This window comes from Blennius ocellaris, assembly GCF_963422515.1.
Source record: "Blennius ocellaris genome assembly, chromosome: 4".
Classification (NCBI taxonomy): Eukaryota; Metazoa; Chordata; class Actinopteri; order Blenniiformes; family Blenniidae; genus Blennius; species Blennius ocellaris.
Window position 1 is genome coordinate 29,145,657 of NC_137653.1, and position 14,479 is coordinate 29,160,135.

Genomic DNA, 14,479 nt, shown 5'->3' on the forward strand with positions numbered 1-14,479 from the left:
ATCTAATTTCCAAAACAAAACCTGAACAAATGTCTCCTGCGGATGAAGTGAGTGTCAGAACACACAAAGTCAACGCCTCAATGAGAAACCAGGACGTCTACAATTGTTTTAAAGTGAGACAACGTCTTATCTAATCTCAGCCATCCAGACATAAACTATCAATCACATAATGCGAGCAGCAATGACTTTCCTTAAGATAGCAACTTAGCTTAGCTGATGAACACTGATGTTAGCTGCTGGGAGCAACGTCACTGGCTAATCCAGTAAGCTAGGCGGCTTAGTGCTGAGCTGTTTAGCAACTATTGCATTATGGTTTCTACACTGAGAGCTGCCACGTAAACAGCTGCGATGGCTTGTCCAAGCTAGCAGCGGTAACATTAGCTTAGCCAAAGGTCAATTTGGCTCCTTAAAGCTGCTACACACTGTGCCATGTTTGGCCATTGCAGATGAAAGATAACAATCGTGGCGAAATCTGTTGCCTTGGCTCTCAGTCCTACGTCACATTGTGACACTGGTTCAAGAATGGCCGTTGTCATGGTGACCAAAGACAATTATAAAATTGTGGTGTGTCAGATTATGTTTAGGACGTGTTTTTCTTGTGTAATCATGGCGAGTCATGTCATCCTGGGCTGCAATTCAGCTTGTTTTCATCACACAATCTGCACACAGCAAAGTTTACTAGCTACGTGTTGTACAGCATGTTGAGCTGTGAACTGTAAGATTGTTAAAATGTGTAGGAGTATTTACTAAAATGATCCAGCTCTTGTTCAGTTTGAGACAGATTATGTGCTCAGGTTGGTAAACAGCAGCTCAGATCTTAAATTTAGCTTGGAAGAAATCCAATGAAAAATCAATAAATAAGCTTAAACAACAAAACTTTGATCGGCACAAAGTCACCCGCAAACTTTGGTTCCACGTGTTTTGAAGTTCTTTTCGAAATCACAAAGTGCAAAAACATTTTCAGACTCGGTCATTAAAGGCAACATCAGTGTTTGATGAAATGAACTGGAGCTTTTATCACAGCTTCAATGATGAGATCCTTTCAAATTGTGTGAATGATGTAAGATTCAGTTTCATCCAAAAGAAAGATTTAAAGTGAGTGGAGCAGATCAGTAGCACCGCGCAGATCGTTAAATACATGGCGAAGGAAAAAAAAAACAGACTTATTTGGTCAAATTGTTGAAAGAAGTAGTTTATAGTTGAAAAATGGTTTCATTGAGTTTGATGAAATATATTTATCTTTATAACTTAATCAAGAAAAAAAAAAAAAAGAATAGTTTGAAACTGATGAATGTAGAGGCGAACTCCTACGCCCAGACACACTCTCATCTCAGACTGAGCGGCCTATTCTGCATAACTGGTGATATATATGCTAATGTCAAAATAGCACCTACCTCGCACTGCCTCCCTGTCAGAGAAAATTGTTTCACAGGTTAGCAGGAAGAAGGAGGGAGGGAGAGCAATCTTTACCTGGATATCATTTTCTTCCACTGTGAAGGTGATGAGAAGTGATGATGGGAGATTAGTTGTGACAGCCTCTGGGTTACAGCCGCCACATTAAAGGAGAAGTCGCTGCAGGAGGGGGACAACTGTTCTCCGCAGCATACCGCTAATGTGACAAATAATAATATCACACAAATCAACCACACCAGAGGATTGATGGAAAGGAGCGACAAATAAAGGGACACAAATGCTCCTGTTTTTTGGGGGTTTTGTTTCCCCTCTGGCTCTGCTGAAGGAATTACAATCGAGCCGATGATTGGTTTAATGTGCAATGATCTCTGTGAGAGCAAATTCTAGGCATCGCCCTCTGCTCACGAATTACAATGTGTAATCCCTGTGAATGGAATCACACCTGATATGACAGTCTGAGACGAGAGGGAAGCATTAAAAGGTGTTGCTGTCACAGGTAATTGTGCTCCAGAGAAGCCCATCCTAATAAAATAAGGAGGATAAAGAGCAAAAAATTGATAGAAAATTAGAAAAGTATGTGAATCCTTTGAAATGTTTTGGCATGAATTGATCATTCAAAGTGATGTTACCTGCATCTCTTGCTGCGGTAACCCAGGAATGACTTCCAGTTGATCAGTGAAGCTCTTTTCGAGAAAACAAAGAGGACAAAAGTATCCAGACGTGTTTGACTATTACCCAGAGATTTGCTGATGGATTCCCTCCAGGTTGTGGAGTCAGGTTCTTGGTGAGAACCGGTTCCCAGTGTTTCAACATCACCTCGCATGTTGACGCATGGTGACGTCATTCTCCAGTGCAGCGAGCAGGAAACATGGCGCCCAAGCAGCACAAACGCTTGAAGGTTTGTTTTCATAACAGGAGGAAGGATGTCAACATGGCATCACTTGCAACGTGGATATTTCATCGAAGGGAGGAAATACTACCAATATTCAGAAACATTTACACACAGCAGCGATAACCTCGAATGAATGTCGTGTTTTTGATCTGCTCCGGAGACAATCTCAACCCAGCAGCACCAACACATCCTCTGCTGCCAAAACTGCAGGTTACCCAAAGGGTTTGAGAATCAACAAGAGGATGGATACGAACCGAATCGTTAAGCAGAATCGAAAATGCAATTGGAATCGTAAAGATCATATCAATTCCCATCCCTATCAACACTTTTGCACGCTGTAGAAATCATAAAGAACACATTGTTGATTGTCGTATGAAACACTTGAGACCTGCGCGTGTCCTTCAGTTGAAACTTCCTCCTTGATGAAGCATCGAAGTGACACGTCCCCAGTGTCGTCCCGTCAAGTTTATCCACATAAGACTCATTAACCCAGCTTATATTGATTTTACTTTATGAGTACAAAACCTGGTGCCACATTGGTGAACACCAAGCATTGTCCAAAATAGCTCGGTGTGTTCTTGATTTTATACATATATGTTGTAAGGTTCAAAAGAAACACCTGATTGATCACTTATGACACAAACATCTCAGCAACATTTTAAAGAGTCCTCATTGACTAAGTGAAGGATATTTAGTTGCTCTGCAAAGGAAAAACAACAACAGGTCAGGCTGTTCTTGCAACCTTTATAACCAAATCAGCCGTTTGTCACTTTCCATCTAATCAAATTTAAGTTGAGTTGCAAAATATTTTTATCTTTAAAAAAAAAAAAAAAACCTAACCTAACACAGCATTTAAAGTTTAATAGATTTGATATATGAGCATCGACTGTGTCTTATGTTGCATTTTCAAACTGGTTCAAGTTTCAATTACAGTTTAGGATGATAAGGATTTCATTACATTTTCCGCTTTGTTTTTTTTTTTTTTAATGAATTCTGGTAATTTTCCCCCCCATTTCCTGTGGTTTCAGCAATTTCCCCCTATTTTAACCAATAAATTGGGGCTTTTTTAAAACTCAATATCCAACCAAGAGTTAAAAGACCTTTTGAAAGTGACTTTGTATGTGGATAAAATGAAAACCATATAAAATGTGTATTAAACTGTGTCAGGATAATACTGGCCTCCTGCAGCCTTCTTCATTTTATCATTGATGCAAATCCATTTGGAAAAGTTGTTTACATGTTGCAGCTCTCCTCTTCATGCATGGTTTTGTCAAAGCTCTCCGCCCTCGCTAGACCTCGTTTCTCACTCGTCCTTCAGCTGATCAACAGCATTACACAGAAAACGGCACATATATTATCTCTGAGGCTTTCATTTAGCATCCCGCTGAAGCCAATCACACACACCAGTGGCTGCGTTGTGTTGGTCTTTGTACGTCTGCATCTGTACAGACGTTGGGTTAATCCTGAGAGGTCTGCTGGAGTCAACGGCTGACGGAGTTTGGAGCGCGTGAAGTGGACAAAGTGTGGCAAAGGAAACATCAATGCTTCAACTTTGAAGCACTTATTTACAAGATTAATAAAGTTTTGCACAGTTGTTCTAAGACTCAACAGCTCAAAACAAGCTTAAAGTCAAATGGGAGATTCTACATGAAGAACTCGAGATATGTATGGTATATTATTTATATTTACATATAAATAGACATTTACAATTTCTATTGACAAGTTTACTTTGCTGGTCCCCAAACCTATAATTAACTAAAGCAAAAAAAAAAAGAAAGAATAGAGTATGTACAGTTAAATAGCTACTAAATAAGTAGAAAAAAACCCTAAACTAAAATAAATAAGGATAAGGCACATTATAAAGAAAGAAAACAGCAGCAGCAGCAAGACATCGTGTGAATCAGGCAATAGTGCAAATGTAAAGTTCTGAATTCCAAGCTCAGACTTTTGATATTTTGGGAGTTAATGTATCAGTGCATAGTCATTCATTCAAAGTTTAATTTCCATAAATTAAACTTTGTTTGTTTTTAGTTTGTTTCTGTGTATTAATAAGAGGACTTCTGAATATGACCCACCACAACAAATACTAAATACTCTACACTTTGTGTTTCATAACAGCTTTTTATGGTTTTCAAAAAAAAGTGTCCACAAATTGGAAAGTTTCTTCATTCTTGAGTTAATTTGACCTCCATTTGTTAATACAATTGTTGGGGGTAATTCTGACATTTTGTCTTTAAGTTGATGGAAAGCCGACGGTTGTGTTATCTTTGAAGAAAAAAAAGGACTTTACCAACCGTACCAGCTGGTGAAATGTTGCATGTTGTCTGAAAATGTAACAAATACAAATCTATAATGTCTAAAGAGAAAGGCGATGAAAATGTTCCCCGATGAAAGAAACATCAGCACAAACCCGGCAGTGAAACAAACGTGGGATCATTTCTTTCCTTTTTTTCCTTTAAGGAATTGAGAATTGAGGTGCTGTAGCTCATCTGAAATTAAAATCTGTCTATAAATTATTAATGTAAATAATTCGGAATTCCCAGCACTTCTCTAATTACCTCTCTCTGTTCCCACCAGGATGGCCCTGAAGCCGGACAAACCGTGAAGGTGAGAGCTTAATAATTTACTGCCTTTAAATATGTCATGAGGCCTCGGCAATAGTTATACACTATTAAATAATCATCGTATTTCATTCGCAGTGCTAAACTCTGCGATGGAATGAATTATTTAGGGATGTATTCTAAAAGGTTTAAATCATTTTTGGTTTGCTTGAAGGCTGTATGGAATGATTCATGCGGCTGACTGGGGCGAGCCACCGGGGTCCGTCCGGGTTGAACCAAGCAGACGCCATCAGTACAACTACTGAGGGCGACACTCACGTCTTCACACACTGCTGCACTATACAGCTCAGCTGTTACCAGTATTGTTATTCAGTGGGTGGCTGGTAATGGAGGCCTGGATCAGCATTGTGAAAGGGGCTCAAAATTGAATTAAGAATTGAAAAAAAAAAAGACCTCAAATGGTGCATTCTAATGCATTGTGGACTACTAAATACCACATTGTGATTTTGCTCCTAAACAGTAATATATACTTCCTTTTCTCCTTGACATTTTTGCTGATACATCCTATATAATTTCTTGCTTTGTTTAAATGTTGTCTTTTTTTCCTTTTATGGTAATGCCTTATTTTCATTGGTGATGGTTTCCACCTGTACCTGTACCTGTACCTGTACCTGTACCTGTACTTGACTCACCTCACTCCAAACGTGTCTACATGTACGTGTTTATTCCCCCTGTAGTTGACAACTGTAGGGATTTCTTACCTCATGAGGATCACTAGGTACCATTTATGTTGCATTTGGCAGTTTGGCTATCAGTAATGATTAATAATTATCGAAGATAGTTATTAATTACGTTATTGAAAATTTTAATCTGATCTGTATCAGATACTGGGGATGAGCCGGATACTTGTTTCAGATGAGTATCCGGTACGGATAAAGCCTTTTTGACGAATACGAGCGTGAGCGTGAGTAACATCCGTCAATATCCGTGCTCGTGCTGAAGGAAAATCCTCATTTGGTAACTGACTGTCTTCACGCTCTGTGATTGGCCAGTCACACACAGCGCCCTTCTATTTCGGTTTGTGTGATATTTAAAGTTACTTGGTGAACTTGTTTGGTAATGTACGCGGTGCATTTGACAAGACAGAGCTGAAAACGGCTCGTGTTGCGTCGGTCACTGCCTCCACTCCACTTTTTTTTAACCGTCAGCTTGCTCCTAGTTTGGCTGGTGATGTAAAGTCAGTTGGAAAACTTTGCTCGTACTGAACGTGGTGCTTTTGAGAAGAATACAGTGAACAAACCTGACATATTATTTCCCTGTTTGCCACCACTGGATGTTTACATGAATCACCAGGTTCACACTGATCATTAAAAAATACAGACCACATACACACATATAGCTGAACACACAAAGTAGCCTATATTAATATGTTTATTGTATATGGCTGTTCATAAAAATAAATATAATATAATTATTACAAATTAAGCTTTATACACTGTATATAGTATATAGTGTTTTTATATATAAAATATTGAACCTAAATTCTGAGGCTGTTCTGTAAATAGTTTTCAAATAAATATAGTAACTTCTGATCAACCCATATCAATTTTATACTTAAAATAATGTAACGATTTAAGCCCCACCACACTGATTCACTTGAATCACGCACACTTCTGGTTTAGGCCCCGCCCACTCCGAGTACAGATACGGATGCAGAACATATTGATCAGGCTGTTCAACCATCTAAATCAGGCTTCCCAAATTCCGGGCCTTGAGGTCTGGTGTCCTGCATGTTTTAGGTTTATCCCAATTGCAACACACCTGAATGCAATAATCGCCTCGTTACTTGGCTTGTTTACAAGCTTGACGATGACGTCAACATCAGATTGAGGCGTGCTGAAGCTGGGAGAGAGCGAAAACCTGCAGGACACCAGACCTCGAGGCCCAGAATTGGGGAAGCCTGATTTAGATGGTTGAACAGATACAGATACAGATAGTGGTGTACTCGCTCATCACTATCAGATACCTCGGAGCACAACCTGTCTTAACAGGAAATTATGGACAATTCAGTCTCATAAGATATACTAAACAGTTAATTAGGAATTTGAATTAATAGTTAAATTAATTACAATTACCAGAATTAACAGTAAAGCTTGAAGGATTTTGGAGTTCTTGACACAGAAGAGGTCGACATTTCATTCACCTTTGTGCACATTAATAAAACAGCAAGTATGATTCCAAAAATCATATTTATTTACAATGAAAACAAATAAAACACATAATCTAACTACCTATATACAGCTGGGTGTGTGTAGAGAGAGAGAGAGAGAGAGAGAGAGAGAGAGAGGTGGAGGGAGTGTGTGTGTGAGACGTGTGATGGAACTACAAAAAAAGATGGCGGATCACAAGAAACTACATTCAAATGGAGGTTATCAGAGAACAGGAAGTCTGTCTTGGGTCTCGACCATGTGCTGGAGAACAATAGAACATGGAAGCTATACTTTAGCATCTGCTTCCTGTGTGTCTCGGCTAAAAGACCATTTTGAGAAAGAGTTTATGTGAATGCGACTTGCTTTGTAAAACATCAGGAGTCATCAGATGGTGTTCAGTTACTGTGTGATGTTGTCTTTGATGTGATATGTGTAGGATTGCGAGTTAACAAGTTAGTAAAGCAAAGATTAGCATGCAGACCCTGTGTCTGTGGCAGAGCTAACAGTGGTTTACAGGTTGATCACTGCTCCTAATATCATTATCTATAGAACTCAATCACTGTAGTAGAATCAACACATCTTCATAAAAGTTAAACAGTTCTATCATAGCATCAGGTTTAACTAATCTCAGGTAATGCCCAGTTGTTACCACTTCCTTGAAGGAGTTCAGTTGTTGTCGTGCTGGAGGGAAGCTGGTGTCTTCTCCTGGAGTTAGCACCTCCTGCTAACTGTGGTTGGCTGGTTCTGCAGGCTGAGGAGAAAAGATGAAGTTGACGATTCAGGAGCCTTTCTTTGCAGCTCCTGGTTGTCCCTTTTGTCCAGACTGAGATGGTTTTCCTGCTTGTTGAGGAAACACAATGAGTTTCTGTGAGGTGTCATTTTACTGGTCCCATTCTGGAAAAAGTGGTCGGTTTTCCCTGGTTGATGGGAGATCAGACTCTGGGTGGTCTGACCCTTATGATCGGGTCAGCAGAGGAGTGGAGGCCTTTGGTTACAGGCCTCTGGTGTTAGCTGTTTGCAGGCTGGGCAACAGCTGAGCTGCTGGGATGCAGCTCCTTTCTCTCTGGTGTTCACGGGAGGAAGCCTGGTTGAGGAGGCTGCAAGAGAATCTCTTCCAAAAGCTTTTGGTGAAGGAGGGGGTATTCAACAGTGTGAAATCCTGAGAGCCTCACCCAATCAGTGACTGGCTGAGAGCATGGGGGAAGTGTCCGTTGATCAGAAAGTGGGGGAGGATTTACATGGCTCTTCAGTGGCCAAACGTCCCCCCCTGCTGTGAGCGATGCTCAGTCACATTCCTGAGTCACAATTCACATGCCATGATTGTGTATCATGACAAATGAAAATTGCTTTTCCTGAGAAATGAAAAAAAAAATCTGTGGTCTTGTGAGATCCCAACAACACATTGCTCCTATCTGCACCCCTAAACTGAGTACCTGTACACTCTGAACTCTGAAGTAGTTTCTATTATCCTTTTATTAGTTTTTAATTGAATATTGGATCTTATTTTTTTATCTGCATGCCAGCTATAGCCCGGTCTCAAGGCCTCAGTATGTCACAGTCACACATACATTGGCGAGGGAGCAAATGCGATTGTCAATACTTATATCAAAATCAACATTTTAACAACAAAAATATTTTATTCCTCAATGAAAAACAGAAATGATGTGCAGTTATCCTAACATGTGTCAACATTTTCGAAAATAAACATTTTATCGATCATAGGTCTTTAGAATTAGTCCTGCCTGTGTGGATTCTGCTATAATACTGATATGATTTCTCAGCATCTTGGAAAGGAAATTCCTCAAAATTCCAACTCTCTGCTTACAGCGTTTGACTGTAAACAGGATGAGTCTGAGAATTACGAACCAATCCAAAAACCGCTTTTCAAAAGGTATATACCATGTGGTATCAATTGACCAATTGCGTTGCTCGTAATCCAGTCGGAAGACAGATGATTCACAATATTTCTGTGAAAAAAGATGGATTCCAAATTAGATGCTGACAAATAGTGATGGCCATTATACACATATTTTAGATGGCTTTAAGCAACACGTCTGCTGTTTTTCCAGCTATCTTGAGATGACCGTCCAAATGACGGCTGGATGGCTCGCTGCCTAAAACTATGCTCTAGTTACTCTGTAGTAACTCTATAGTGGCTCTATAGCAGCTCTATGGCACTGCCTTTCACTTCAGCTGAGAAATGTTGAGTTTCTAAAGTCTCCTAGCAAAATGACTGGATTCAATCCAAACAAAGAAAAGTCTCAGAAGAAAATAGAGTTTCATTCAGTTGGACATGTAGAGAGAAACAATAAAAAATGAATCTCAAATGGGAAAGCTTTATAACAGCTATTAGCACCAGAAAAAGTTAGAGCAAGCAAATAAAACCAAACGGTTAAAACCGCGGAAAATAAAAACAAGACCAACCAATGATTTGAAGGAATCAAAGTTAAAACTTTGAAAATAAGGTGAAAGAGCCAACAGAAAGTGTCGGTCGAAACATATAAATGTGCTTACATAGCTAAATCCAGCCGAAACTGCAGAAAACTGTAAAACAACCCAAAAAACTCAAACATCTAACTTTACGTAAAAAGCCTAAAAAAGCCAGAACACAAGACTCAAGTGGCTGCAGAAGTTCAAGATGCTAAAAATAGAAAGAAAGAAAGAAAATCCAGGAAAATGACTCCAAATTGAAATTGTAAAAAATTTGGTGGGAAAAATGGTCCAAAAGGTTTCAGAGCGGCATTCTGAGGGGCCGTCCACACCATGACACCTAAACATGCTGTTTTTGGCCTGTCGTCCACATGAGGCGGTGTTTTAGGAACCCCCCGGGGTGTGGATGGCAAAGTCGGCAAAGACGATCATCTGTGGAAAAAAGATGACGTAATCACCCCCATCTCCCCCCACTGCGGTCCGTGATGTCATCAAATAACCACAACAATTAGGGACTACAAGCTCCCGTGGAGATGCATAAAGCTACATGACGCTAACAGCAGGAAGAGCGTGGACAGAGACATATAGAATTAGAAGAGGTTTATGTGCAGGAATCTACTTTAAACTCTAAAGTTTTATGTGCTATGTCTTCTTCTGCGTTATTGGTGTGTTTGCCATGTGTTAGCCATGTTCAGTGTGAGGTGTGGACAGAATTTTTTGAGAAAAGGCTGGGGTTTTAGTTTTTTTCGTGGATGTATCCTAAGATTCCACCATGTACATCTGTGGGGTCATATTATCTTGTTACATACAGTTTGAAGCACAGCCACCAAAACAATGTGTGTGACATCGGCACTTTCTTTCTTTCTTTTTATAGTTTCTGAAGCAAACATTAAAAGTCTTGCATGTATATATTTTTTCGATTTGTCCAATGCTGTCTTGCACTTGGAGACATCTTTCTTGCTCCGTCAATCAAATCCAGCTTTTCTGTGGCGCTGTAGCAGCTTTCTGTTGTTGTATAGTTACATGTTGTGACCACAGATGGTATGTACCATATATTCTGATGTAAAAGCCTCTTGTGAATTACAAAACAGGACTAAACATACAGTCCACAATATATGGTATATTACAGAAGTTGTATTTCTGCTGGTTGTTTGCTGCCACTCCTGAAGGAAACCTTTTGCATTAGAATTGGCTCTGGACCCTCAAAACACAGCTTTTTGTCAGCATTTATATAATAATAATAATTATTGGAAGGTCAGGAAAACTTGGAGGGAGCCTTTCAAATGTATGCTTTACAAAGCATACATTTGAAAGGAAGCAGCTGGAAATGTCTTCAGCTAATTAATAGGTGTTCCAAAATTCTAAATCCTCTTTTATATTTTCTTTGCTACCCAGCAGGCTGAGCACGACTTTGTCGTTTGACGGCTTTCCGACTGTTTAGTGACGTCCAGTGTTGGAATGTCATGGCTTTCGCAACGCAGATTCTTTAGTGTTTTTTGGACGGTTACCACTCAAAACCAACACCTGGTTATGATAGTGTTCATACTCTCACAATCCAATTAATCCAAACCTACGTTCCAATGAAGAGTTAAGTTCTTGACCGACCGTTAATATACACCAGCTGCTAATAAAGTTAGCCTTCACTTAGAGTGTCAAAATTCTCTTTGTCCAGAAAAGATATGTCTGAGCCACTTACCTCCCTCTTCTTAGGAAAAGCAATCTTCAGTGTGTGTGCCCTCAGGGAATCGTGTCTTTTTTAAAAGATCCTTATTTTTCCTATTTCCACAACAACTCCCATTTCCCATCTACAGATTGTTTGAGATGAAATGGCTTTCATCTACCAATACAAACAAGGTCAAAGAGTAATACATTTCTGCCTTCAGTTCAGCTAGATTCACAACAGTCGCTAGGTTATATTTTAGCATTATCAGAATATCAGCAACTGTGAAATATTCTGGCGGACCTTCTGTCGAGGGCTTTTACAGCACAGGGGGGTGGGGGGGGGCTGTGAATCAAAGGCGGTAATGAAAGAGCTGTTGTTTCCCACAGATCCTTAACTCACCCAAATAATCTACATATTTTATCAAATAATTTCAACACAAAGCAACTCTTCATGCGGAGGCCTGTCTGGTCGTTTTATGAAAACAGATTATCTAAGCACATATAGCACACCTGCTATCGGAGCAGCGCTCCCCCATCTATCAACCAGGTTATTGCAATCAGGTGCCTGCACGCCAGCAATAAAAATGGCCCTTTGATTGAATAAGAGCGAGGCAGGCTATAAGAGAGAGGCAAATGCACTCTTATAAACTTACTGCCTGCAGTTGCCCAGGCGCAAGACAAATCTCAGCGTTTTGAATGATGGAGCTGAATCTCATTTTTGTCTCATGGAAAATACGAAGCGATTACAGTGATTTATCACGTGTTTGGCCACATATAGATTCTCAGTATTTACTAAGCAAGCTTGGTCCCCTCGGTGCGATATTTTATAGGTGAAAATCATTAGCCGTAATATTCATGAGGTCGACAATAGTGAATAAACCCACAGAAAAGTATTTTCTCAGCAGGGACTATGGAAAGCTTAGTGAGATGCAGAATGGGGGACACCAGACGAATATGACGGAAATGTCAGACGGAGGATTATGAGGACTTATTTTATGGGTGTTAACAGATGGCTGGTGTTTTGTTTGAGGTTGTTCATCAGTTTAAATTGAGGAGAAATATAGTCCAGGGTGGGTGGGGTTCTGGGTGACCCTCATTGCCCTTGAGAGGCAATATTTTCCCACAAGGTCCCCTATTGGTGGCAATGGGACCCCAACAAACACTCTCGTCAGTGCTAAGAGAAGGACTGCAGTACATCTCTGAAGGTTTGCTGTGGTATCTTCCACCAAGATGCTTGAAGAAGATCCTTTAAGTGATGGCAGTGTTGAGCTATGGCCTCGAGTGGACCACTGCATCAAACGGCAATTTCTTTCCTTGGACTTTTGATAAATCACTACAGACCACAAACAGATGCTCTGGCCAAGTTGTCTAGTTTTTTTTTTTAAACATTTGCAAATCAATAATTTGGGTCATTTGATTATTTTACAACTGTTGCAGTGCAGGCACATTTAATTGTGTAAGATGTTGTCAGGACTTGAGGATGGAGCCAAACACAGACTAACAAGTTTCCATAAAAGCAGTGTTTATTGATGTAGTCCAGGGAACACAAGGAAACGGTAGCAACAAGACAAGCCGAACCCGACACAAAGGGGAGAAGGGTTTAAATACACAGGGAAGGCAGGGACACGTGTGCTGAGCAGGGGAAGAACATGATAGGATCATTGTAAACATGAGGTGAGACACACAGGCAGACAGACACAGAAACCAAACAGGTATGTGGGTCGGCATCACATGTTGAGGTTTTGAAAGCGCCATGGGGTGTTTGGTTGTGGTGTTGGATGTGACGTTGGGTTTACATGTTCAGATCATCATAGAAAAGGTGGAGCTTTATATTTACCAGTTAGGGGAAAAGAAGGAGTCACCAAGTAAGTGCAAAGCTCCACCTTGTGTGATGATGAATATTAAATCACGTCTCCCTTGTCCCAATATCTATTAGCATGTAAAATTTAATTTTAAAGCAAAATGGATCCACACATTTTTGAGTCATCCTGTTAACCGACCAACCGACTGCCCGCCATCCAACCCACCAACCAACCAACCAACCAACCCACCAACCCACCATCAGCCAACCAACCAATCAACCCACCAACCCACCACCAGCCAACCCACCAACCACCCAACCAACCAAGCACGCAACCAACCAACCAACCCACCAACCAACCCACCAACCAACCTATCTACCCATCAGCCAACCAACCTACCTTCCCTGCATTTTAAATGTATAGCTCAAATGTCAAGTCAAGTCAGCTTTATTTATAGAGCACTTTAAAACAGTGCTAAAGCCAAAGTGCTTCACATAAAAGACAAAAATAAAAAAAAATACAAATGTCAAATGTCTTGACAGTGGAACATTTTCTAATTATGCCACAGGAAATACTGGAAGCGTAACTTGGCTTAACTTCCGGTTTCATCGACTTCTTCTCAGGCAGAAGTACAAATAATCACAATGCTCCCAATTAGCAGACAACAAGCGGAAGGACTTTTATCTTTCTTTCATGGAGCTGCTTTGCTTGAGTTGCACCAAAATTGGAACTTGAATGTTTGCTGCGATAGTTGGATGTTTGGGAAGACAGAAAGACAGTTTGCTCAGAGAATTTCAAGTGCTTACTCACAAGTTTTAATATCTGAACCATAAGCACATGAGAAAAAATAAGAAGTTAGAAAGATCTAGTAACATCTTGTTTTTATTTTACCTTTTTATTCTTAAACCTCTCTCCATCAAGACAGTGTGTTGATCAATTATCACTTTATAAAATGTTGCAGACAGATATTTACTGTTTGTGTACCTGCTGTCAGTATGTCAACTCTCTTCTTCTCCTGTTTGAGAGTGGACTCACTACACCACCTTAAGGTGTACATTAGTATTACAAGATTTACTTAAGTGCTATCCTTTTTAATTGGTAACTTTCTTAGATATCTGAACTGCACATACACATTTTTTTGAGTTCATGGCTGTAGTGGTATTATGTTACATTAGATTGTTTTGGTTATACATAAATAAATAACAATATCATTAAGACACTTTCCTACATTTTCTCCAGAGTCCAGAAAGTGAATAACAGGTTAGTTTCCACTCAAGTGGCCTTGCATGGCAAATCGCTTCGCAAAATGTCACATTTTCAAAGTTTCCAACACAGACTGGCACTCATATTTGCCTAGGCTTACCTTTGTTTGCTCATCTCAAAGCCTTCTAGTTTAATGCGGAGCTTCTGCTACTTTATCTTGCTTTGGTTGATTTCTGTAGCACTTCATCCTCAACTGTGGAGGAAAAAAATCAAAAATCAAAAAATGTCCCAATTCAATAAATATCC

At 39.9% G+C, this 14,479-nt stretch overlaps 1 protein-coding gene across 1 annotated transcript in view; it reads left to right on the forward strand.

Annotated features, from left to right (window-relative positions):
• The window catches only part of fhit (fragile histidine triad diadenosine triphosphatase), a gene marked incomplete at its 3' end in the record, with an annotated part of 462,951 nt that overhangs the window by 323,174 nt on the left and 125,298 nt on the right, over nt 1–14,479 (forward strand). Inside the window, exon 5 of the mRNA XM_080494450.1 lies at nt 4,883–4,912. Coding sequence (XP_080350576.1) covers nt 4,883–4,912 — 30 coding nt within the window. The remainder of the gene's footprint in view (nt 1–4,882; nt 4,913–14,479) is intronic.